Here is a 26645-nt window from a genome sequence, read left to right as displayed (position 1 = left end):
TTTGTCAAAAGCTGGCCAGTATCTTGGATGACTCTCATACTTTGGGCATACCGTCAGGAAAGACTGATTGCTTGAAAAGGACATCAAGTTTGGTAAAGTCGAGGGCCAGCGGAAAAGAGGAAGACCTTCAATGCGATGGATTGATACAGTTATAGCAACAATGGATGCAAACATTGGAACAGTCAGGCATATGGCGCAAGACCGAACAGCATTTCATTCTGTTATAGATAGATTAGCCATAAACAACTTGACGGCAACTAACAACAACATCTTGGATGATTTCAAAGTTTTTGTTTTTTTGGCACAAGGCCACCAGCTGCTTTTGCAACTGCAGAGGAATCTTCTGCTTCAGAGTGGGGCACTTCAGCCTTTCCCACCCACTTTCTTCCCCAGAGCAAATAGGAAGCAGGTAGACAACTCAGCCACTCTGCTGCCTATTTGGAGAAATATCTGGGCCAGGGATGCTCTCTCTGGGACAGTCGCTCATGCATCAGAGCATCAGTTCATTCCTCTCCATGGTTTCCATATTATAAACTACTATCAGATCCCTTTCCTTTTCATCAGGGGTGTACAGGTTTTTTTTGGGGGGGGGGAGAAGAGGGCCACATTCAGTCACTGAATGAGCACTGTAGTCTATGATCTCCCAAGTAGCCCATCGATCCGATTTCCAGATTTCATTCTTTTCAGAACGATGCCACTCACAGCTCATCACAGATTCCCATTTTCATTTCAAAATGCATGTGGATTTAGTAAAAAAAAAAAAAAACCAGCACATTCAAAAGCATGTAACTGTAATTTATATTCACCTCTAGTGCCAATGCAACTGACTTACAAACCCACGTGAAGTTGACACTGGCAGACTAACCATGACTGCAAGGCTTATTCCTTAGCCAGCCTGCTTAGGGTTGCACGCACAAACATGGCTGTACTGATGATCAACATAATGGAATTAGGATACAGTAAAGATCGATTTTCCTCTTCTTGATTAATTCCCCTCACAGTCTCTTTTAAGAAGGCTACATCTCTATTTCTGGAGACTTAGAACCTAATCACTGAAAGCAACATCAAGACATAAGGTTCCTTCAGTGTTCGCAAGCTAACCTTGATTCTTCCAGAAGGCACAATCCAAACCTAGACAGACAAATATGGTGGCCAGCTGGGCACCCTAGTGGAACATATCAAGAACAAAAATAGTTGTTTACGGAGCTCATGTATCTTTCCCTTTGCTTCAGACGGCAATCCTACTTACCAGGACATAAAACTTCTTGAAAACAGTGAGATTTGCTCTGGAGTAAATGTGCAGAAGATCACACTGTTCAGCATGGAGACACTGCCTCCCCACCCCTCTGGTTTCGGTGCGAAAAGCTTCCTGCTCATATTCTCATTCAACAAGTATCAGCAGGCTACCGACCCTGCCTTCCTCAGCACCAAGCTCCTGGGTTGAGAGCTAATTAAACTGGCCACCCAACTTGGCTTAACCAGCCCCACCAGTCCTTTCCCCCTCCAAACAATCTGAGACTCGGCAAGGAGTTGGGGGTGTGCAGTTGGACAGGGTGGAGCAGCAGCCATGGCAATGCAATAGTTGTCATGGTAACTGGGAGCCCAATTGTCCTCAGTGACTTTACCTCAGTGGGAAATGACCTCCATTGTAGCAAGGCCAAAGAACGGATTACAGAGGTGCTGGGAATGAACAGCTGCAAAGGAAAGAGCTTGAATGGAGTAGCTGGGGAGGGGCAGAAGTTGGGGTGGAGGGGTGCCCAACCCAGTATCTTAGGAGTGATGAAATTACTGGATAATACAAGCTTGGCCTAACCATGAGAAATTGGTCTGAACATCTTGTGGAGAAGAAAGCGATATAAACATGGATGGCCAATACATTTGAGAGACATTGCCCCAATTGAGCAAGTTTCACCTGTGCACAGGGGATATCAGCAACATTACGCAAAGCCAAGACATGGGCAAGGTTACCTCGGTTAACATGCATGTGCAATTTTAACCCTATGCTCTTGCACTGATAGCTTCACCATGTAAACAGTGCAAAACAAGTGGATAAAAGCTAGGAACAACAACTGCAACTTTCCTTGCTTAAACAACCTGGTATCACTCTGTCCATCACCAAAAATAGACAGATGGCCCACTGCATTTTGGGGGGAGGGAGGGAGATTTGCAAGAATATGAATTTGAAGTTCCCTGTAAAGACTGCTTTTGATATACAGCAGTCTCTGGAATTCTTTCATAATGGCTTCTGAACTTTTCTACAATAAATTATGTATCAGAGGTTCTTGAATTCTGGTGTGCCTATTTCACTGGTTTTAGTCCAGCCTTCCTGAGGAGAAACCTGACAGAGAAAAAGCGGTGGTAAAAAAAGAAAGCAAAAGAGTTAAGAGAATGAAAAAGACAAGTATCCCCGCCCCCACTACTCTTTATGTAGCTTCCATTGAGTTTTCTAGCTAATGAGAAGCCCTTAATAGGAAAAAAAAAAATCACTGCTAGGACTAAACATTTGTCCTGGTATTAATAAGCTTTCAATGAGTTATACCCATACAGCTAAGTGCAAGTGCCATTTGTAGAATATCAACTGTAATCTTGCACAGGGACCAAACTACAACCGAGGGAATACATCCAGTATGGCAGACAGTTGGCTTTTGCTAGCTGTCTTAGAAAACAGTTGTTCCCTTTGCTACATTTTTGGGATGCAGTGGGGATTATAGGAAAGACTATGGCATCACCTACGTCAAAACCAAAACAGGTAACTATACACAATTTGAGAACTCAGGTTCATACGCAGCAGCCAACAACATTACAATGAGCTCCCAGACAATTCCAGAGACTGAAATGTGTGAAAAGGGGATATTACAGAAATTACTATTCTGTAACTACAGAATAGTCATAGTAACTATACTTAAGTTGAATTCAACATAAATGGAATGGAATCTCATTTGGCAATAGACCTGGCCTCTTCTACAACTTCTGGAGTGCACCTCTGGCATGCCACCCAAGGGCCATGAGTGGCCCCTAGCCCAGAAGCAGCTGTGCTACTCTCCCTATCCCACTGCCTAAATCCATGGCCTACAGCCATCCCTGAGCCCTCTTCTCCCCTTCCTTCCGGAGAGTCCCAGCACTGTGCTATTGTGCGTTAGAATATCTGCCTTAGCATCAGCAGCAGTCTTGAACAAATGGTTCTCGGTTTCCTGCCAATTATCTGCAGAATGTGTGCCTATAATCTAATAAAAATTACCCTCTAAAATTACAATGTAACTTGACACACTTCCCCTCTAGCAATCCACTTAATTATTAGGAGCGAGTAAATTGGACTGATTTATTAGGCTATGTTCAATCTGAATACTGAGTATTGTATGGTTTGGATCAATCAGCATAACACTTTCCACCTGCAAGAAGCATTCGAGCCAAGTCCAGGGATTTAAAGTTTCTTCTTGAAAGTAGCAGGGCTCCTTGGGAACCATCAGTTTTGGCTCATCGACTTTGGGTTTCTGCATCAGATATAATGTTCCCTTTCACATCTGTCTTGCAGAGTTGCAACACTGGAACTATTTTATTTCCTGTGCCACTCATTTTCTCATTCCCTGCTGAGCTCTGATGATCCTAACAAGAGTGAATCCGTCTGTCACACCTTGTATCAGTTAGGACACCTTTTGTGATGGAATGTGAGGGTGACCTTGGAAGATGGGGGGGAAGAGATGCTGCCTAGGGAATGATCAGATAAAAGAGAAAGAAGTCCGCAACAGAGTAATGGCCAGAGACAGAAACTTAGGAAGGACCTGCCCTAACTACTCAGGTGGTAAATAGGGAGGGCGGGAGATTTGTACTTTCAGACTTGCTAGACTCTTTTAATGTAGCCTTACAATAAAGGAGAATTAGCTCATCTAGTTGTGTTTCCTGTCTGGTTTACCTGGGAGGGCTGACATCTTTCACCAATCCAGCCTCTTAGAAGGTGCTGAAACACATCTGCATGTACGACCAACCTACAACAGTTACTTAAGCATCACTACCGTAACAGCATGAGATCAGTAATCTTTTCTAACTAAGAACCCAATCCGCCCCTGAACTATATACCGAATCTACCTTCCATTTTTTTTCAGCAAGACTGGGAGAGCAATCCTCTAAGATACACTTTCTCATGAGACACAAAGCCAATGTTCACCCCTAGCTTCCTATTCCATACACCTGCAATGCAACAAAAAACTCTACCCTTTATACGTCCCGTAGGGCAGTGTTTCCCCAACCTTGGCAACCTTAAGGTGTGTGGGCTTCAACTCCCAGAACTCCCAGCTAGCAGGAAGTCTACACACACACACCTTAAAATGGTGGGAAAATCATGCTGTAGGAAATCAAGCAACTTCTGCAATTTTTCCATGGATCCTTCCCACCCCCTCTAAATGAGGAATTATAGTCCATGGCAAGTTTCTGTGATGAAAACAAGTTTGGGCCAAAAAAAAAATAAACATTTTTTTTTCTTCCTGGAGATGATTGATGGAAATATACAAGCAGCTCACTTTGAAGGCTACATTTGTGCTTAAGTTCTCCTGTCTGAATCGCATCGCTGGTACATATGCCAACTTGTTCTGATTTAGGACTAGCTGCGCCCTCTCGTGTCTGCAAGCAGAAATTTCTACACCAGTGGAAAACAAAGGGCTAAAACCATTTTCGCTTCTTCCCCAGAAGCTGGGACCCTTTTCTTAATTTCTTTTATGAACCGTGGAGATCTAAAACAGCAAATTCTACCTCCTGAAGCATGAAGCTCTGAAATGGCAATGCTGTCTGCTGACTTGGAAATAACACCTTCATAATTCCCTAAAATGCAGGAACAGTTAAATTCAGGTATTGCATTCAGTAGCCTTAATTTCATTTGGGGTGGTGGTCACATTTCTTTTGTGGCCTTCGGGTACTACATTATGGACCCTGGCTCTTACACTGCTCTTTAAAAGATGTCAGTGATGATGTACGGCTACATAAAATGAAAGGTTGGGGACAGCTGCTAGAATCTCTCCCCCTAATACATTAGTTCTGTGCACTGAGATAGATCTTTGGGATATAGAAGCATTAAAACCAAACTGAGCTTTTATTGGCAATCTGAAGTAGAATTGTTGGTGGGGAGGGTTATTTTCTAAACTTACTTGCCCACTGGAAGAACCAGCTTCATTGCAAGATGATTCTGCCTTTTCCCCCACTGATTGGAATCAGATTTGAAGGTGAAAATGATCATTTCTACAAGCAGATCTATAAAGAGAAGATGTGGTCATGGATGATTGTGGGGAGGGAGTAGACTATGTAATACCCAGATTTGTTTTATTGCTGTCTGGGAGGGCGGGGGGCAGCTGGGCACTGTTTGTAAGCCAACAATGACAACTTTGTCTGCAGAACTACATATCCATGTCACATCAAATGGTCTGGGAGAAAGCAAGACCAATTCAGCCACCGGATCAAGTGATGCTCAGCTTCCTATCTCAAGTTAAGGATGTTTCTGGTTTATTTTAAATCCTGTTTGGAAATGGACACTGACCCTTTAAAACACACCCTTCAGAGCTCCCATTCCTGCCCCCTCCCTGCCAGAGAGGCTTCTCTGCTTGAACCCTGCTCAGATTTCCAAGTGCAGACAGCTAGGATGTGACCAGACATGCTCTCTTTATCTCTGGATTAACAGTTTGCATAGTTCCGGGATCTCAGATGTCACTTGGGAAGACTAGGGAAAGGAACAGGCAAAGGGGCGTTGTGTATTAAAAAGTGGAGCCCAGATTGGAATAGCTCAGACCTTGATCCAAGAGTCTTCCCCACACTGGCACCATCCAGATATGCTGGACTACAGTCCCCATCATTCTCAGTCAACATGACTCCAGGCTGGGGGTGGCTGATGTAGCCTCCCTAAGAAGGAAAGGCTGTGTTTTCCCCTTTGTTTGTTTTATGTGCTTTATTAATTTATTTATTTGACTCGGTTTCAGACAGTGACTAGTATCAAGGCCACTCACGTTAGCGTAATCATTACACACAGGCATGTCAATTTCCTTGTTTGCAGGCGGAAAGGAAAGCTAATAACCCAAAAGAAATTGGCAAAAAGAGAAGATCAGAAGGACTTCGGGACATCTGCAAGGCAGAAGAAAGAATTTGGAATGTCCACTTTTATTTCTGGAAGCCATTGAAGCATTTCTGGAATGTTCTGCTCATAAGGGAAGCAGAACATTCTGGAGTTTTCTGAAAGTTATCTTCCAAGATCAGTGAATTTTGTATATTCCTAAAAGTCTATACATTGAAGGTAGATAGTACCAGGATGCACACCAAATGATGATAGAGCCCAAATACCTTTGTGGCCATAACTACATCAATTTGTTCTTCTCCATCTTGCAACTGGGCAATGGAGATATTCCTGCCTGTCATTCTCATGGCTACACAGAAAAAGTTAAGGGGAAAGATGAAAAAACTGAAGACTGTTGGGATACATCAATGATTTTCAAACCTTCATTTATTTTCATAGTCTCATACGTAATGCCACTCCCCCGCCCCCCGCTCAGTTCTCAATCATCAATGAGACTGTAAGCAAAGTCTCCAAAAATGGGATTAATTCTAGCTGGGCTGGAATTTTCTTGCTTCCAGGAAGTCTATTTTAAGGGACAAGTTCTCAGCAGCAGTCGCCTCCTAAGACTGAGAAGGTGCCCAGCCAAGGAATGGAGATGCCTTTCTTCGTGCAGAAGAAGTAAAAAGCTGTGATTCTCAGCTCCCAACCCTGCCTCCCACCATCAAGCAGTGCCCTGTTCCTCAGAAGCTTACACATTCTATGGTCCTGTGCCTCTTCCTTCCAAATCAGATCTCACCATTCTATCAGGTGAAACCCTTTAGCTGTTCCTCAAAATCCATCAGGGAGGTACTTGGGGAGCCTGGAACCTGCAGATCCAGTTTTGTTGGTGTTAGACTTGGAAGCTGCCCTGCTGTGTTAAGGAGCAGAATCCTAGAACCATATTTTCTCCTTGGGCACACAGCAACTGATGCATTGCTATGATTCCCTTTTTGATGCTGTCCCATCTCCTAGAATCATGGGGTTGGAAGGTATCACAAGGGTCATCTAGCCAAGCCCTCTGTAATGTGCAGGAAAACCAATTAACCTTCCTTGAAAGGTCCAGCCTCTCCTCAAAAACCTCCACAAACTGAAAAACCATGTACCTGCCAAAGAGGAGAGTTTTAGGGCAGAACAAAGAGGAAGGGCAGACACCTCATGCTGTGACTGACGGGACCCTATATTTTTATCTCACAGCTGACTCTCAGGCTTACAGAGAGTGGCTGAGATGGCTGGGATGCTTACCACTTGCTCACCTGATGGGGTCCAAATGCCATTAATAGCCAGGAAATGCTTTGGCTTGTCTTTTGCAAACAAGTATCAAAAGATCCTGATATGCCTTCCCCAAAGGCCTAGCTTTTTCACCAACTTTCTCCAAGAGAGAGTTCTGTAGGATGACAGGGATGGGCAGAGATCTTACTCTATGCACAGACAGACATTCATTCCCTACATTCCATCAAACTGCAGTGTGACCCAGAAACAGAACCCAGGGTGAAGCTGTGCAGATGCAAGAGATGGGAGGATCTTGGCTTGGTTTTTAATAGCTGCAGTCTCCCACAGACTTGGGGCATACCTCCATAGTGTCCCCTACAACAGCTACTTTCATGCTAAAATGTACAGAGGTACAGTAAAAGTTCCAAGGGGAGGAAGGGCCATACCCTCTTTTTCCACCACTCCTCTTCTAAAGACAGGCATTTTGCTAGCAAAGATAGCAGAATGTCTAGATTGGACCAAATGGGATTGTTTACAGATCGAGCAGAGCGCCCACCCAAGCTGAAAATCTTTTCTTAGCTGCAGATGATCTCATTTCTTGGCTGGCTGCTCAAACCACCTCTTTACCATCGTTAGCCACCAAAAAAAGGATCGCTCTGTGTTACGTAAGGGGACCGGCCTGCCTTTTCAGAGAAGGGGACACGCCTGCCTTCCTTAACAAGACCTTTTTCGGTCATCTGCTTTTTCTCTCCTGGACATTGCCACCGAATCAGATCATGGGGAGAGATTCAGAACAGTCTCAATTAGCCAGTTGGTTTTCCCAGCCATGGGAATGAGGCTTAAGGCTGCCATGTTACCGGCAGGGCGATTTTAAGGTGAAGGACACCCTCTGTTGTTAGATGTTGAAGGAACCGCCATCGGTGCAGAACAAGGACTACTTTTTGGGGTGGACTTTCAAAAGCAAAGAGGTTTTTATACTCAGATATAAAGAACTGGTTCTTTACAAACTCCTCCTTGCTAGGTATTCCTGCATGAAGTTGTTCCAAACCCTGTCAACCTGCCTGGAACGCAAGCCTATTGTAACTTGGCTATAAATCTATTTCCTCATATTCTTCTGCGGTCTTTGAGTGTAAAGATCCAGGACAGCACTTGCTTCCTTAAAATCTGACATTATTGCCAGGACCTTGAATTCAAGGCATGTTATAAGTAATAGCAATAAAGGAGAGTAGCAGCGATAATTACTGCTACTAGAACATGGCCAAATAACCCAAGCAGGATGCTTGATTCTTGTTGAGTTGTAAGTCCTCCCAGGGATAAGAGATGCTTCAGTTAAGGTCTAGCCACACACTACAAAACTGAGCAAAAATGAAAGTTCAGTTCAGTTCCTAGTAACGCCACAGCCAGAGTGTTTTCTTAGAAGAAGCACAGAAGTGTTTTACCATTGCCTTCCTCCAAAATTTCTTTTGCCTTACTAGTCTAGCCTTCACACCTTGCTCAGGTGAGATCGGCTAAGATCAGCCAGAATCTCTATCAACTCGGATAGAGAGGGGAAGAACAGAATTAGCCGAAAAAGAATGATCAAGTCTAAGTCAAAATGCCACATGCCTATTACACATGATTTGGAGGAGGGGACAGGGGAGCACGGGGAAGGAGATTTTCAGGAGTTGTCAGAAATCAACCTTGTCTAGTAGCTTGCTTACTGATGCTCTCTGTGGCCATTTCTCCTCCCATATTGTCTACCAAGGCCATATTGGCCCAACAGAGTGAAAAAGTAGAATGCAGTATGGTTGACCAGTCTTCCCTTATCACCTAGTGGGGTCTAGTAAATGACATACATATCCCTTTTGAATCCCTGATTTATTTCCAACTGTGCTGGATTGTGCCTAAGCATAGCTAAACCTGGATGGGCGAATTTGCTCAAAAGACCAGAAAGATGTGGGGTCCTGATTATCCTAGTTTTTGTCCGAGTCCAGAGTGACTTGTCCCATAGTAAATCTGGATCAGCCCCCTCCAGGCCATATCAGCTGAGCCTGTTTTAAACTCATCCTTTCCATTTAAATAGTCTAATTCATAAGACAGATCAACAGGGAGCAGCAACCAAGGTTCCATCATCTCCTGAAAGTTCATACCACAGACCAGTGTTTCTCAACCTTGGCAACTTTAAGTTGCATGGACTTCAACTCCCAGAATTCCCCAGTTGAAGCCCACACATCTTAAAGTTGCCAAGGTTGAGAAACACTGCCATAGACGCTTTGAAGGCCCAGTGCACACAATCCAAAATTTTGCAAACTGCTGTGAAGCAGTAGCGCAAGAGGTTAAGTTTGCTTTAGAGAGCCAACATTGGCAGAGACTTAATGCTTCCCCATGGCTTTCTGCCCAACAGCCATCTTGCGCTACTGGGATTCTAGGTGCACTTCTGCCATGTGGCCAAGCAAAAGAAACAAGGGGAAGGAGACAAAACATACCGAGAGAGGACAGTAAGCCCCTCCACTTTGCAGGCTACTTTCCTAGCCTTGTGATCTACAACGGCTGACCCCTGACCAAAACCGGCTGCTCAAAACACCATTCGTGTCTAAGCTACAACGTTGTATGGGGAATATGTGCAAGCAAGCTCTGCTGGAGCTCACTTTCACGCCATCCTCCTCTCTTCAAAGAAGCACACATCTCTATCAGCACTGCCCCAGGCTGCTGACAGTCCAGCGTTTGAGCAGGCCAGGACGTTCCATGGAACGTCCTCGTGCCTCTAAGCATCCTTCACTCAAGGGTATCAGCTTCCAGCTTGTTCGCTCCATTTATAAAAGCTCATTTCAGAGATGCAGCTCACTCTTCCTGACCTGGTTATCTTTAAAAAGAAAATCAGCAGGCCTGTACCTATTAGCATCCCCTTGACCTCAACGATTTTTGGCAACCTTTGCCTCGGATAGCTCAAATAAGCCAGACTGTGAATATGATGTCCTTCGTACCCCAGACAGCTGTCCTTTGGGGCTGCCTGTTATAGGAAAGGAGGGGAGGGGGAAGAAGCAACAGAGCATCAGCAAAAATTCAACATCCACATTCTCACTGAACTGGTAAGCTAATAAATGCAAGCTTCTGTTGGTAAATCTGTGAGCACATTTCAGTGGATGGTGTTTATTTTGGACAGTATTTTTAGCCCTGGTATGCAACTTCTTTTAGGAGTGAAACAGAATTAGGAGATCATTGAAAGATCATCTCTGGAAAGTCTCCATGCACTTATTATCCGAGAAGGCAGGTGGTGATTTAAGAACATAACTATTCCTGTTGAGGCCCCCCATTTTTGGAGTCAACTCAAAACCATGGTTTGCTTGACACCTACATCAAGAGCAAGCCACCTCTCTAGAGGCAAGTTCCATCTGTGTTCCTCCGGTGGCACACTAAAACCTTACCTTTGGATTAATGTCCCAAAGAGCAGATGTAGGATCTTCTGCATATTCTCTGACCACAGCCAACTCCAATGGTCTACCATGATCAGACAAAGAAGGTCCAGAACAACATCTGCCAGCAAAGTCTCTGATCCTGCAAACATAAGAAGCATTTAAACTGGGTCTGCTACTTCACTATCACCCATTCCCATAAATGTATCACTGAAGTTTCCCATCTTTTCCTAACTTTGCCTTTGTAAGTTGAGATACTAGAGATCATATCTTCCTGCAAAGTACGCACGCAACCATTAAGCTTTTGTCCCTCCCTAAAGAAAAAGATGGTCTTGCCTGCCAACTCTTTTTGGCTTCTTCCAGATTAGCCACAGATTTCTATGGGATTACTGTGCCTTCTTAAAGGCAGTCAAACAAATCAGTCAGCAAGGGAAGAATTGTTGATCAAGCAGACATTTGGGAAAAAGAAAGAAAACATTAAAGAAAATCAGGATAGTAGCCCTCAACTCAGCCTACAGACTTAGATTCACTGCATTTTTCAGGATGTGCAGGTATTACATGTTGCCAGTGCCAATATGAGCAGCCACAGGCATTCAGCAGAAGCTGCAAAGATGTCAAAATACTGCTGCTTCCCACAGATGTCCATACAGGGAGTAGGCATGTACCTGAATTACAAGCTGTTAGAAAGAGGAATGATAAAGCCAAGGAATGGAGTGAGATTCTCAAGCTTTACCGCATGGTCAGACTGGAGCCATTTGGCAAGCTCATAAGAAATCCAAGAACTTCTGATAAGTAGTATTTAAAGGAAGCCATTATCAAAGATTATCAGCAACTGCTGTGATTCACAACCAAAACAGACAAACAGATATAAGCATGCATCCGTACAATGTTCAAACCTTATTATTCCATCCTGCCCTATATCACAGACTCAACCTCCTCTGTTGTGAGAGTTGACCAGGTTTTATCTGTCACTTGAAAGTCTCATGTCAGACTTGTTATGTTTTTCACTGGCTGTGAGAATTAACTCCCATAGAAAAGGATGGAATAGGACAATGACCCTTCTGGGGGAGATGGAAAGAGGGAGATTTGGAATAGACCACAAAAATTGGTATGAAAAAACTGGCACAGTGTAATGGTTAAGAAGATGAATTGAAGACCAGGAAGAGCCAGTTTGGTCTAGTGGTTAAGACAACGGGCTAGAAACCAGGAGATGGGGAGTTCTAGTCCCGCCTGAGGCCTGAAAGCCGTCTGGGTGACCCTGGGCCAGTCCCTCTCTCTCAGCCCAACTCACCTCACAGGGATGTTGTTGTGAGGAAAATAGGAGGAAGGAGCATTAGGTCTGTTTGCCACCTTGAGTTATTTATAAAAACAATAAAGGAGGGATAGAAAATAAATAAATAAATAAATAAAATAATAAATAAACGAATGTCTGGCTTGATTCCCATGTCTGCTGTAAAGAGATGTTCATTCCTGGAAAAGACCAAGGGAATAAGAATGGAGGGGCTTCATTTCTTTCCAAGCTTTCTCATCTCTATAGGTGAAGACCCGAGCTAGCCCTTGCACAACCTGTCCGATCTCAGCCTCAATACCTCTTCACCTTTCCACAGCCCTTAAATTCACTATACATTGCAGGCAATCTTTTGCTTGCAGAACTACATCTCCTAGAATTTGGTGCGAAGGAAAAGCCTTTAACTGATTATTGTAGTTCTGTCCTTAATTCAGCACTGCTTTCTATCCCTGTATATGCTGCTTTATTTCACATTCATGTTGTTCTGCTGCCACCTTGTGGTAGATTTGAGATTTGGCAATGGAGACCACTTCTATTTCGAAAGCTCTATCGCTGGTCAACACGGAAGACTTCTCATCACAGAAAAGGCAGAAAGGTGTTTTTTAATGAGCTTTCAACCAATCTATATAGGTCAGTGCTGTCTACAGAAGAGAATTCCAATTATTTTGAGTTGATGGACCCATCTGGAACTGTGTGTGTGTTTTGTGCACTTTCACAAAATGTTTGCCACAGTGGGGTTCAGTTGGTTCCCCAACTGAGTGTTTTTCACATCTGTAGGACAGCAGTTCCCAACCTTCTGTGTCTAATACACAGGACATTAATGGTGGAGCTGAGGCTTACAATCTCTAACCTTTGGAGGGTTGAGAAAGGTTGGAGAAGGTGTACGCACCCTATTAAAAAAAAAAGTATATGAAGCAAAAAGGAGCAGAAGGAAGCAAATTTTGGAAAGGGAGAGAACATACCAGAATTTGCGTCTTCCTCTGCTGTTTGCTGCAGCAGCTCTATGGGCTTTGGGTCCAAATCTGAGGGATGTTCTTCACCTCCCTCTCTCTCTGGACCTTCACTGGACATGGTCTCCAGCAACCTCTCCTGGTTCTGAATGAAGGACTCCATCCTTGCCAGGGACAGGAATTCGGAGACCTAGGAGAAGAGGAGAGTAGAACAAAATGAAAAAAGGTTCAAAGCTCCCTTTCCGCTAACAATTCTAAGTATTCCTCCAACACTTCTCAGCCTTGAACCAGACTTACGTTCGTGCCTTCCTTGAAAGAATATACGATCTTCTCCTGTGTTCCGGCCACATTCAGAATTTTACCGGATGTGAATTTCAGCTTAGGCCTGTGAAAAGAGAAGCAGGAAAATACAGTATTCATTCATCTAATCTAGCTTTTCTCTGAGGAGCAAGATCACTCCCATGTATGTGTTGCTTCCAACTACTGGCCACTCAACAAGAATTCTGTTATTAGCAGCAGCTGCAAAAATGTCAATAGTATAACACTGTAAACAAGTGAGAGAAAGCTTGCATTGTGTGGCTTCTCAAATTCTTTCCATCTCCTTTACCTTACAGGAGTGGCTATAGGAGGCATCTGTATTTTCCTCTGTGTAATTAAGCAACATATTGCATCTTTGTGTTTGTATTTGTTTCTCTTCTGCCCTCATGTTGTCCTTGTGTGTGCAATGGGAAGCACAGGTGGGTTGCATATGGTCTACTCTGGGTCATGCGACTGGGAGGGAGGAGAGGGGCTCAGAATGGAGTTGTTGGCAGCATTTGAGGGTGTTACCCAACTACCTCTCCTATCAAGATGCATTGGGGGATTTTTTCCTAGAGTGTCTTGCCTGAAGTCTTTAGCCAGATCATGCCATATTTGAACTTGTTCTTTCTTTTGCTGTTTTTTCCAACTACACCAAATTTGGTCCCATTCTGTTTTGGTTCTGAAGAATTACCCTGCTGATGGACAGATAGACAGAGTCCCAAGTCCTTTACATAATTTATTTCCAACATTCTGTTGGTTTGGAAAGGATAAAAAAGGAGGAGATGTATGGTCAGGTTCCCAAAATGTGGACAGCTACTTCATGCTCCATGAAGAACCTTCTGCAGCTCCATAGTCTTTCCAACCACAGTGTACCCTATTGAGTTAGGAAATTATGAAAACTGTCTTTATATCCCCAAATGGTCTTAATGTATTTTTTTTTTAAAGAAAGGAAAACCAGATACACAATCCAGGAAAAAAATGGAAATACTTGGGTGTGCCTACATGCATGTCACAGTTCACTTATTCTGAGAACAGTCTCATGGGTACAACCCTGGTCTTCACAAGAAAAGTATTTGTTAACACTGCAGTTAATTTGTAGATATATCATCTGACTCCATAACTTTTTTGGTCTATGACTGTAGAGGAAGCAAACGAACGAACGAACGAATGAATCAACTTCCCAACTTAGAAGCCTCTAGATGTGTTGAGACGACTCCTCCCAGAATCCCAAGCTTTATGGGAGAAGAGTGATGTTTTAAAATAGGCATCTACCTATTTTATATATATTATCCACCCAGTCTTTTTGGTGGAAGGAAAGAGCTAAAAAAGATTGGAAGCAGAAATATTAGCAGAACTATATTTCTGTTCAGTATTGTAGCCTACGCCTAAGCTTTCCATATATGTTGAATATTTTTCACTGGTTCATTTAATATTATAAGCAGAGTTCTCTTGGAAAAGACTAAGAATCTATCTAGGACAACATTCTACTTTCTACCATGGCCAACTCAAGTACTACTGTATACAAACTTGACACGAGGGCAACAAACTCTTCTTGTGATTTGTTTTCTAGTAAATATTCAGAACTATACTACCTCTGAATATGGTTAATAGCTATCAATAGTCCTTATTTTTCTCTCTCTCTCTAATCTTTTAAAACAATTTAAGCTACTGTTCCCCCCACTTCCAACACACTGTAAAGACCAGAAGGAATAACCTCGAGGAACAGGAGGAAGAGTTATAAGGAAGACAATGGTCAGATAAAAGAAATCTGAGTCCGGCCCAGAACTGTAACCTGAGAAAGCGACTCAGACAATACCCTCCCCAGTTCTCATGAAGATAAGGGGAGAGAAGGGGAAGCGCATTCAGACTTGTAAGACTGTTGCTGTAACTTTATAATAAAAGTAGTATTAACCTGCATGACTTCAGTTTCCTAGTCTCGTTTACCTTGAAAGGCTGACACACACACAAAATCAGGGTTTCTTTATATTTTCTACATATAGTATCTGGTTTTTTTCAAAACCTATGTAGTTACTATTAGCAAACAGACCCCAACAGCTTAAACAGTTTGCTGGCCCATTTCTGTTCCTTTTCCAACTACACCTGATCGTTTTGGGAACCGGCCAAAAACACCCTTCCAATGGACTATTTTAAAGTAAATGTGGACAATCCACTGAGAAGGAAGAAAGCCGAAGCGAGTGCAGTGGGAGCTCCTTCCAAACGAACATGTATACAGAATCAGGGTGGAAACATGATTGTGAAAGTCCTCTCTCAAATGTTCTAAAGGACTTCCTAGACAAAGCAAGAAGTCTGTTTATTGCTTTGGAATGTAACATCCAGCCAAGATTTTGAAAACATAATTATCTTTTTTTCCCCATTCAATCACTTTACTGAAATAAGATCTATTTCCAGAAAAAAAATAGAGGTATGAACATGAGCATTACAGTTCCCTCAGTTCTGGCATAGGTTCAGTAGTCAACTCAATGGATTCAGCCACCTTTAGCAAGAACCACTACTAAAGACCAAGGATAATTAATCAGCTATTCCTGCAGAACAGCATGTAGTCTCTTTGCTGTTTCCTGTACTTGATAATTTCTGAAGAACACCTGCAGGACTGGACCCTTGTCCATGCCTCAAAACATGATCCTGCAGCAATTGATTTTTACAATCACTGACAGTTTAGTCCGCTTAGTCAAGTCAAGCAATAAAGGCATTCATGGACTGTATGACTTCAGGCTGCAGAAAGGAGTTGATACTATGGATTTGCACAATTGACCTTAACAGGAAGACACTTACTTATTGGCTTTCTTTCCATCTGTCTGCTGCTTTCCATCCACTTCTGCCTCACTGAGTTCTTCGGTAGGGCTCTGTGGTTCAGATCGCGGAAATGCCGTTTTTAATGTATCCACAATGGCATTCATTACAATCTGCAATAAAAAGAGACTTCACTGACATAAAAGATGCTGCTGCTGCAGAACAGTGTTCAGAGTATCTTGGACAGCAAGAACAACAAATTTTCAGCACTTGATGGAGCAAAACAAGGAAGCATTAATAATGAAAGGCAAGTTTAAATATTTGGAATACATAATATAGCAAGGGAGTCTTTGGAGAAGATTCCTGTTGCTTGGAAAATTCAAACACAATGAAAGAAGCTATCTGAAGCCCAGGTGACCAGAGACTATAACTGATATTATGAGCATGGGCTTAGAAGAACATAAGAAACAATTACTGATTGGCAGTCTGCTGTCCATCAGGTCACAAGAAGTGAGTCAGATACTCACCAGATACCAAGAGCTTTTGGGGGAATTGGCTTGAAGCTAGATTACTTGTCCATCTGTTTGTTTTAATCATGCATAAGAATGTTTTTGACAACACGAAACACATTACCTTATCAATCCTGGAGACCACAAATGGTTTTTTGACAAAGGCAATCCTGGCATCTGTGTTCAAGGCGAGGAATTCCTGCATTTCTTCACTATTGGCAATCTCAGGAACTGCACACAGTTGCTGCAACAGGCAAACAGGGAAGCAGTAAAGCAAGGAAACCATCCCACCAGAAGCTTAGGACAGGGGTGGGTCACAATTTAGAGCTGGGGCCTGCATTTAATGTTTTGAGGGGAGGGCAGCGCTGAAGTAGACCAGATGACAAGGCAAAAGAGGGAGGGTCACAAAGCAGGATTGTAGCTTTCCCATGGAGGTGGGGTGGGAAGCACGTGGGGAAGGACCTTAGATTTCCACCTCTCAACTGAGCTAGACTTATTTTGGGGCTCACAATAGTTTTCACGTGTTCCTCATTTGAAAATGGCCATGTCATTAATGGTCAGTGACTGTCATGAGTAAGGATGGCGAGCAGGGGGCTCTCACCCAGACTGTCAAGCGCATGCGTAGCACTGAGGAACTGTTCAGCCATTCAAAGAGACACAGATCGGGACCGCCTTAACCTTTGGGGTTTATATGGCTGGGTTTTCCCACGCTTTCTCAGTTTGTTAGGATTCTTGTTAAGTACTACTAATAAATATTAGAGACCAAGTCCTCGCCTCAGTGTGTTTCCTGGTAATCAGGACAGTGACCATGGTCAGAAGAAGCAACAGGAATGCAGGTGCATGCATCACGGTTTGGGCATCATTGTGGCTTGCAACAGAAATCTGAAGCAAGAGACTTCCCTTGCAGAGACTTGCAGCCCTAACAGCATGGACAGTGGCAGGGAACCATGGGAATGGTAGTCCAAAATATCCACAGTGACCAGATTTCCTAGCTCTACTTTTGGCTGCTATTCCTTTAATTCTTTTTTTAAATGAACTATTATGTTTCTTTATATGTGTTTTTCTAAGTAATAAAAACGTAGACCAGATCTAAATAGATAGCAGAAAGAAAGGAGCAATCCTTACCTTCAAGAATGATTCCAAAAGACTTTTTCTGGCTTCAACTTTCTCTGTATCCATGTTACCAAATGGAAGATCCGGAAACAGTTTTTTGGGACCTTTTATGTCTGCCAATTTTTTTAAAAAAGAGTAATTTTACTGCAATGTTCATCATACTGGTTTGTCATTTCCAAGTTGTTTGCAACAAACAAGAAATGCATCTTTCAAAGAGTGAATTTTACATCACAATGGGCTATAATATGATTTGTTGTTTCCGCTGACTGCATTCCATGAATTTGACCAATGTGAGTTGTAAAGCATGTCTAGAGGGTTGTGAGAACCTGGCCAATTAGGGCTTATTTCAGAAATATGGTTGCATGTCATGGCTTAACATTATTAGACTAAGCGCCATAGAAAACTATACTTCGAAATAAAACAGAGCAGGTGAGGAGAGATTACAGGTTAGGTATAGACCTAGCCTAACTTTGCCTTTGTATGCTTTTATTCCACTTTTCTGGAAATAAGTTTATTCCTTGGAGGCACCTATGCCATGGACAATATAGCCAGAGATCTTGCAAATGGTTCACTTAAACCTGTTTCCCCCCGACTTGGCGTCAACCATAATTGCCAATGGAGAGAAAAGGGGGAGGATGGAGGAAAGAAAAGAAAAACAAGACAAGACATTCTGCATTTACTTACTTAAGCCCCACTGTGACAGAAAACAGAATTCAGGACTAACTTTTTATGAACTTCCGTAGATCTGGTTTCTCCTCCAGCCTGGTCTGTAGGTTCAAGAACTCGCGGTATCTTCTGTTCACCGTATGGTAGGCCACTTGCTGGAGGCTGTTTGTGTTCTCACTGTCCAAAGTTGTCTCATACTATGGGAAGAAGAAAAATGCCACTATCAGTGAAGAAGAACCTGACTACTTGCCAAACTAAACCATGTCTAATGGCCCAAAGCTGACTTGACTTCAAGGGATGGGCAGTGACATCTCAATATTCTTAGCTGGAGCTATGCGGATACACAAAACAGTTCAGAAGGAAGAACACAATTTCACCTGATTAACCACAGTCCCCTGCCACTGAAAACTAGAAACTGAATCCCCCAAATAGCTGGTGGAAATATGGTTGGAGAAAGGCATTTTAGAGTTCATACCTTCCAACAGTTCTATCTATATCTGCTTCTTTCTTACTGACACAGCAATGTACTAGATGTTATTGACATCCTACCCACTCACAACATAGAGATATGTGGCTGGTCCACCTGTCTCTGCTCACCCCACCAGGAGCAACAGGGTCAACAAGCATTCTGTTAGGTCCTTCTATTAGGCACTGTCATCTTGTGGGACACAGAAGTTATGCCTTCTCTGTCCCAGTGCCTGCCCTGGGGAGCAGCATCCCCCTCTAACTCTAGATGGCCCCGACTCTGTTGGCGTTTCAGAAGGGTTTTCTCAGGCATTTGGGCTGGGATGACAAGTAATGCTGTTGGTCTGCTGTTCAGCTCTTGTCTTTTGTTGACTGAAAAACAGAATTTTTTAAACCTCATGCATGTGTGACATTGCTTCTTTGGTGGCGTTTATAGGAGGAACGAAGGAAGGAGGGAGGGAGGGAAGAGAGAAGCAGGGTTACCTTCACAGTGTACAAGGTGTAAGGATGGAATCCTGTTCCGCTGTGCTCTCGAGCAGTGATTGTTCCAGTGATACGCAGGTTTTGGATGATGACAGGGCCATCAGGGCTGCTGAGTGGCTCAAAGCTGAAGGTGCCCATAGGGGCAGTGGGGGAGGAAGAAAGCAGACTTGGCAACTGGGCTAGATCTGAAGAGCTGTGTGCCAGGCTTTCAGGGGGCACCAATTCTTTCACCAAGTAGGATGGCCGTCTCAAGAAGGTCTTTTCTGGATCCTCCAAAAGAGCAGTCAAGGAAACTAAGGTTTCTTCAGCAACTGGCTCTACCTGGATGTCAGGACATGGACTAAGGGAGGCAGCCTGGAGGCTGGCTTCAGATGTGAAACCCTCAGCAATATCCTCTACACACCTGACTTTCTCTCCCAAACTGTCCTCTTGGTCCACACCATCAGGCCCTTCCAAATCAAGAAGGGAACTAGTGAAGAGTTCCTCAGCAGACACAACAATCAGGGAGCCAAAGTCTTTTCCAATGTCAGACATAGGGGACTCAACTTCTGAGTCTCCACTGGGGAAGAAGGACCCAAGGGTATAAGGGTGAAGAAGGGGTGCAGTAATGCTATCATCTTTCTCATTCATGGGAGTGTTCAGCTCTCTGTCAACTGGTTCCTTTGCCTCTACCAAGAAGTCCTCCAAACTATCTACTGCATTCCTGTTGAGAGGCTCAGAATCCCTTGGTAGGTCCTTATTGCCCTCGGTAGCCATTTCTGGCTGAAGGACTGGGGGCAATAAATTGGGCACCATGGGCTGGTTTGGGGAAAGGGGCAATACTTCTGGGGAGGTCTCCACCATCTCTCTTGCTCTGGTGGCCTTCCTGGAGAAGAGGTCAATCAACAGCAGGTTGAGCCAGTCAGGGTCTGCCAGTTTGTTAATCACAGGCATCAGCACATTGCAAGTCACAAGCTCCACCACCACAAAGCGTCCAGTCCTGCTTTCCAGGTGGGGTTCAGGCACCAAGACACGCAGCAGCAAGTCCACTATGCGCCGGGCATACTCCACCTGATGTGCAGGGCTTTGAACAGCCAAATGAGGTGCTGAGAATTCACAGTATGCTTGCCACAGCCCACTGGCCTTCTCAGCAGAGTCTCCAAGGTTTTCTGCTTCCTTCCATTTTTCCTGGACCTTCTTGTAGGCCTGCAGGTGGCAACCTGCAAGGAGGAGCACCTTTTGGGTCAAAGCCTTCTTGTCCACCAGAAGCATCCTCCTTTTCAGCTCCGAAGCCAACCCCATCATTGCTTTTTCAACCTCCTTCTCAAAGTTCTGCTCATGGCTGACAGCCCGGTACCAGGAAGATACAAAATCCTGAATGATCTTTTGGATAATATTCCTGATCTCCTCATCCAGCTGCCTGTTTGCATGAGGATTTGGAGGGCAGCCTTGGAGGGGAAGAAACCTCTCCAAGTGAATTTTGTGGTTGGTGCCCACCACAACTTGGGAACCCAACCATCCACCCAGTAAGGCCAACAACCCTGAAAGGATGCAGAGCAACCACACATTGACCAGTAAGTGGACAACCAGCAACCAGCCCAGCACAGCCCCTAAGCCTATCAGCTTTCTACTCCCCAATATATCGCCCAGCCCTACACCTTGTTCTCGGATCCTTAGCATCTTCTGTCATTAACCCTAATTATGCTCTATTTTTTTTTTAAAAAAAAACCTTTTTATTGCTCCCCACAGGTGGATTTTGCATTCATGGTTAGGGATGCACTCACAAACACACCCACCCTCCCAGCCTCTTGGTTTACAGGGCCCTACAATCGTGCAATTTCCACACTGGGTTCAAACCCCGGCCATTACAGCAGGCTATCTGCCGTTTGAAAGGGCGGCGGCCCAAATCAAAGCGAAAGACCGGAAAAGCAAGCCGGGCGCTGAGCGCTGGCAGTGCCTGGGAGTCCCCTCCTGTTTTCCAAGAGGCGAGCCAGCGGGGCGACGCAACAGAGCATCCGCCGCCCACAGCAGCGGCGGAAGAAAAAGCAAAAGCGGGATCCACCGCAGCTCTTTGCAAGACACTAAACGAGGCGACGCTAAACGAAGCGTCCCATCTGCAAAGCGAGGAGGAAGGGCATCGCGGCGATGACCCCGCCGCCCCTCTTGCAGCAGGCCCCTCCTCCCCCGCGCCCGGACGGCGCTCCCCACCCCGCTGCGTCGCGGAGGCCGATTCGCAGGCTTGCGCGGCGCCTTCCGCCTCGTAGAAGCGTGGCGGGGCTTGCAATCTTGCAGTCCCCGCCCGCCGCGTCGAAGGAGCTCCGAGCCAGCCGAAAAGCCGCAGGCGCGCTCTGCAACCCGCCCGGGCGAGAGCGCTTATTGCGAAGCCGTCAGCTGGAGCCTGCACGCCAGACTCGCCTGCCCGTCCCCGGCCGCTAAAGAGCCGCCAAGAGGGGAACGCGCCCGGCGCGTCGGGGATCGCAGTGCCACCTGGCGATCGAGGCCCTGCGCCGCCCAAGCAGCGGACGGGCGGTGCGTGAACCTTGCTCGCCGCGTCTGCTCTTCTGCCTTCAGGAGTCTCGTTGAACTTGGGTCCTGGCTGGAAGTTAAAATATACAGTATTGCTCAAGGGGTGATTGCAGTGACTGGCTGTATCCCATAATAACAACATGCCATAGTAGGGAAGATTCTCCGGGCCACTGCTTAGACTAGTCCCTGCAGTTCTTTTGGCAAGGTGTTTCAGAAGTGGTTTGCCATTGCCTGCTTCCTAGGGCTGAGAGAGAGCGACTGGCCCAAGGTCACCCAGCTGGCTTTGAGCCTAAGGTGGGACTAGAACTCACGGTCTCCTGGTTTCTAGCCTGGTGCCTTCACCACTACAGCAAAGAGGCTCTCAGGGAAGATTCTAGTGGGACCAGAATCAGGGAGACCCAGATTGAACTCTCATGGAAGTTTGTTGCATTGGCAGAGGACACAATGCTGGGAAGGGTGGCTGGAAAGAGGAGCTTCAGAAAGGTCCGAACAGGTTTCTGTCGTGGGCTGAAATGAACAGGATGGAACCGGACAGGGAGAAAGGGGAGTTGTATAGCTGAGTTTGGTTAAATTTAAGGTGTAGGATCAGGGCCGCAACTAGGGTCTGTGTCACCTGGGGCAAATATGGATTCCATGCCCATTTTGGCACCCCCCCAGTGCTCATTTTGGTGCCCCCCCAACGTGGTGCCTAGGGCACATGCCCTGCTTGCCCCCCCCCCCCCCAGTTGTGGCCCTGTCTAGGATGTGGGAGAGGACATGGTGGTAGGACGTGAGAAAGAGCTGTGGGTTAGCTCATGGGAACCAGCAGTGTGATGCAGCTGCTAACAAGGCAAATTCTATTTTGGGGTGCATTAGCAAGAGCATCGAATCCCAATCATCAAAAGTAATTGTCCCCCTTTACCCTTCCCTAGTCATTTGGAGTATTGGTCCAGTTTTGGGCACTGGTATTCAAAAACAAGCAAATCAAAAAGGCCTTTGACATTTTGGAGCAAGTTTGGAGGACAGCTACCAAGATGGGGAGGGAGTAGACTTAGCCCAGCGGGGAGGACCAGAACCAGTTGATTCAAACTGCAAGGAAGGAGCTTTAGTCTAGACATCAGAAGGAATTTCCTGACTGTGCATGGTTTCCACCAATGGAACGGGGTACCACATGACGACATGGTGAGTTCTCCTTTGCTAGAGAACTTCTGATGGTCACCTTTCGGAGATGGTCTAGCACAGTGTTTCTCAACCTTGAGGACTTTAAGATGTGTGGACTTCAACTCCCAGAATTCCCCAGGCAATATGGCTGGCAGTATTGGCTGGCTGGGGAATTCTGGGAGTTGAAGTCCACACATCTTAAAGTCACCAAGGTTGAGAAACACTAGTCTAGTGGATCTTCCACTGAGCGGAGGGCTAGGCTAGATGACTTCTATAGTCCCGTCCAACTATGAGTTTATGACTTTGGATCAGCCACTGTCTCGCAACCCAGCCTGCTTCACAGGGTGGTTGTGGACAAAGCTGGGGTTGTTGTTGTTGTTTATTCGTTTAGTCGCTTCCGACTCTTCGTGACTTCATGGACCAGCCCACGCCAGAGCTTCCTGTCGGTCGTCAACACCCCCAGCTCCCCCAGGGACGAGTCCGTCACCTCTAGAATATCATCCATCCATCTTGCCCTTGGTCGGCCCCTCTTCCTTTTGCCTTCCACTCTCCCTAGCATCAGCATCTTCTCCAGGGTGTCCTGTCTTCTCATTATGTGGCCAAAGTATTTCAGTTTTGCCTTTAATATCATTCCCTCAAGTGAGCAGTCTGGCTTTATTTCCTGGAGGATGGACTGGTTTGATCTTCTTGAAGTCCAAGGCACTCTCAGAATTTTCCTCCAACACCACAGTTCAAAAGCATCAATCTTCCTTCTCTCAGCCTTCCTTATGGTCCAGCTCTCGCAGCCATATGTTACTACAGGGAACACCATTGCTTTAACTATGCGGGCCTTTGTTGTCAGTGTGATGTCTCTGCTCTTAACTATTTTATCGAGATTTGTCATTGCTCTTCTCCCAAGGATTAAGCGTCTTCTGATTTCCTGACTGCAGTCAGCATCTGCAGTAATCTTTGCACCTAGGAATACAAAGTCTTTCACTGCTTCTACATTTTCTCCCTCTATTTGCCAGTTATCAATCAAGCTGGTTGCCATAATCTTGGTTTTTTTGAGGTTTAGCTGCAAACCAGCTTTTGCACTTTCTTCTTTCACCTTCATCATAAGGCTCCTCAGTTCCTCTTCACTTTCAGCCATCAAAGTGGTATCATCTGCATATCTGAGATTGTTAATGTTTCTTCCAGAGATTTTAACTCCAGCCTTGGATTCCTCAAGCCCAGCTTGTCGCATGATGTGTTCTGCATACAAGTTGAATAGGTAGGGTGAGAGTATACAGCCCTGCCGTACTCCTTTCCCAATCTTAAACCAGTCCGTTGTTCCGTGGTCTGTTCTTACTGTTGCTACTTGGTTGTTATACAGATTCCTCAGGAGGCATACAAGATGACTTGGTATCCCCATACCACTAAGAACTTGCCACAATTTGTTATGGTCCACACAGTCAAAGGCTTTAGAATAGTCAATAAAACAGAAATAGATGTTTTTCTGAAACTCCCTGGCTTTTTCCATTATCCATCGGATATTGGCAATTTGGTCCCTAGTTCCTCTGCCTTTTCTAAACCCAGCTTGTACATCTGGCAATTCTCGCTCCATGAATTGCTGAAGTCTACCTTGCAGGATCTTGAGCATTACCTTACTGGCATGTGAAATGAGTGCCACTGTTCGATAGTTTGAACATTCTTTAGTGTTTCCCTTTTTTGGTATGGGGATATAAGTTGATTTTTTCCAATCTGATGGCCATTCTTGTGTTCTCCAAATTTGCTGGCATATAGCATGCATTACCTTGACAGCATCATCTTGCAAGATTTTGAACAGTTCAGCTGGGATGCCGTCGTCTCCTGCTGCCTTGTTATTAGCAATGCTTCTTAAGGCCCACTCAACCTCACTGTTCAGGATGTCTGGCTCTAGCTCACTGACCACACTGTCAAAGCTATCCCCGATATTGTTATCCTTCCTATACAGGTCTTCTGTATATTCTTGCCACCTTTTCTTGATCTCTTCTGCTTCTGTTAGGTCCTTGCCATCTTTGTTTTTGATCATACCCATTTTTGCCTGGAATTTACCTCCGATGTTCCTAATTTTCTGGAAGAGGTCTCTTGTCTTTCCTATTCTATTGTCTTCTTCCATTTCCGCGCATTGCTTGTTTAAAAATAATTCCTTATCTCTTCTGGCTAACCTCTGGAATTTTGCATTTAATTGGGCATATCTCCCCCTATCACTGTTGCCTTTTGCTTTCCTTCTTTCTTGGGCTACTTCTAGTGTCTCAGCAGACAGCCATTTTGCCTTCTTGGTTTTCTCTTTCTTTGGGATGTATTTTGTTGCCGCCTCCTGAACAATGCTGCGAACTTCTGTCCAGAGTTCTTCCGGGACCCTATCTACTAAGTCCAGTGCCTTAAATCTATTCTTCACCTCCACTGCATATTCCTTAGGAATATTAGTGAGCTCATATCTAGCTGATCTGTGGGTCTTCCCTAATCTCTTTAGTCTGATCCTAAATTGTGCAAGAAGAAGTTCGTGATCTGAACTACAGTCAGCTCCAGGCCTTGTTTTTACCGACTGTACAGATGTCCGCCACCTTTGGCTGCAAAGGATGTAATCAATCTGATTTCGGTGTTGTCCATCTGGGGAAGTCCATGTATAAAGCCGTCTCTTAGGTTGTTGGAAGAGAGTGTTTGTTATGCAGAGTGAATTGTCTTGGCAAAATTCTATCAGCCTATGTCCTGCTTCATTTTGTTATCCCAGGCCATACTTACCTGTAATTCGAGGTGTCATTTGACTGTCCACCTTAGCATTCCAGTCTCCTGTGATGAAAATAACATCTCTTTTAGGCGTGTTGTCCAGTAGGTGCTGCAGATCCTCATAGAACTGCTCTACTTCAGCTTCTTCAGCATTTGTGGTTGGGGCGTATATTTGGATCACTGTGATGTTAGATGGCTTGCCCTGAATTCGAATTGAGATCATTCTGTCGTTTTTTGGGTTGTATCCAAGCACTGCTTTAGCCACTTTACTATTAATTATGAAGGCTACTCCATTTCTTCTGTGGTCCTCTTGTCCACAGTAGTAGATCTGGTGGTCATTTGATGTGAAGTGGCCCATCCCAGTCCATTTCAGTTCACTGATGCCCAGAATGTCTATCTTTAATCTTGACATCTCACCAATAACCACATCCAATTTGCCCTGGCTCATAGATCTTACATTCCAGGTTCCAATGGTGTGTTGATCCTTAGAACATCGGATTCGCCGTTCACCACCAGCACCGTCGGCCGCTAGCCGTCCTTTTGGCTTTGAGCTAGCTGCGTCATCACGTCTGGGGCTAGTTGAGCTCATCCTCTGTTCCTCCCCAGTAGCATTTTGACCATCTTCCGACCTGGGGGTCTCATCTTCCGATGGTATACCGACATATCTCTGGTTGTACTGATCCATTTAGTTTTCACGGCAAGAATACTGGGGTGGGTTGCCATTACCTTCCCCAGGGATCGCATTTAGTCTGACCTCTCTGTCATGACCTTCCCGTCTTGGGTGGCCCTTCACGGTTTAGCTCATGGCATCATTGAGGTGCTCAAGCTCCAGCACCACGACAAGGTAACGATCCTTTGCTGAAGGGAGTTGAAGTCCACACATCTTAAAGTCACCAAGGTTGAGAAACACTAGTCTAGTGGATCTTCCACTGAGCGGAGGGCTAGGCTAGATGACTTCTATAGTCCCGTCCAACTATGAGTTTATGACTTTGGATCAGCCACTGTCTCGCAACCCAGCCTGCTTCACAGGGTGGTTGTGGACAAAGCTGGGGAAGGGAATGCTATGTATGTTTCCATGAG

General features: G+C 44.9%; 1 protein-coding gene across 2 annotated transcripts in view; it reads right to left on the bottom strand.

Annotated features, from left to right (window-relative positions):
• The window catches only part of SNX19 (sorting nexin 19), a 30187-nt gene extending 8870 nt beyond the window's left edge, over positions 1-21317 (bottom strand). The window contains exons 1-9 of one of the 2 annotated variants that reach the window (XR_010068454.1): positions 19194-21317; positions 18304-18442; positions 17592-17692; positions 16591-16710; positions 16000-16130; positions 13204-13291; positions 12919-13096; positions 10681-10810; positions 5136-5238 (exon numbers count right to left, since the gene is read on the bottom strand). Coding sequence is in view for 1 of the 2 variants with exons in the window: in XM_063310868.1 (XP_063166938.1) it covers positions 10681-10810; positions 12919-13096; positions 13204-13291; positions 16000-16130; positions 16591-16710; positions 17592-17692; positions 18304-18442; positions 19194-20852 (2546 nt within the window). In the remaining variant the exon portion in view is untranslated. The remainder of the gene's footprint in view (positions 1-5135; positions 5239-10680; positions 10811-12918; positions 13097-13203; positions 13292-15999; positions 16131-16590; positions 16711-17591; positions 17693-18303; positions 18443-19193) is intronic. The other variant, XM_063310868.1, reaches the window with a different exon arrangement.
• Positions 21318-26645: the final 5328 nt, after the last annotated feature.

The sequence above is a fragment of the Candoia aspera genome, chromosome 9 (genome assembly GCF_035149785.1).
Source record: "Candoia aspera isolate rCanAsp1 chromosome 9, rCanAsp1.hap2, whole genome shotgun sequence".
NCBI classification, from domain to species: domain Eukaryota; kingdom Metazoa; phylum Chordata; class Lepidosauria; order Squamata; family Boidae; genus Candoia; species Candoia aspera.
This window is presented reverse-complemented; position numbering and strand designations above follow the sequence as displayed.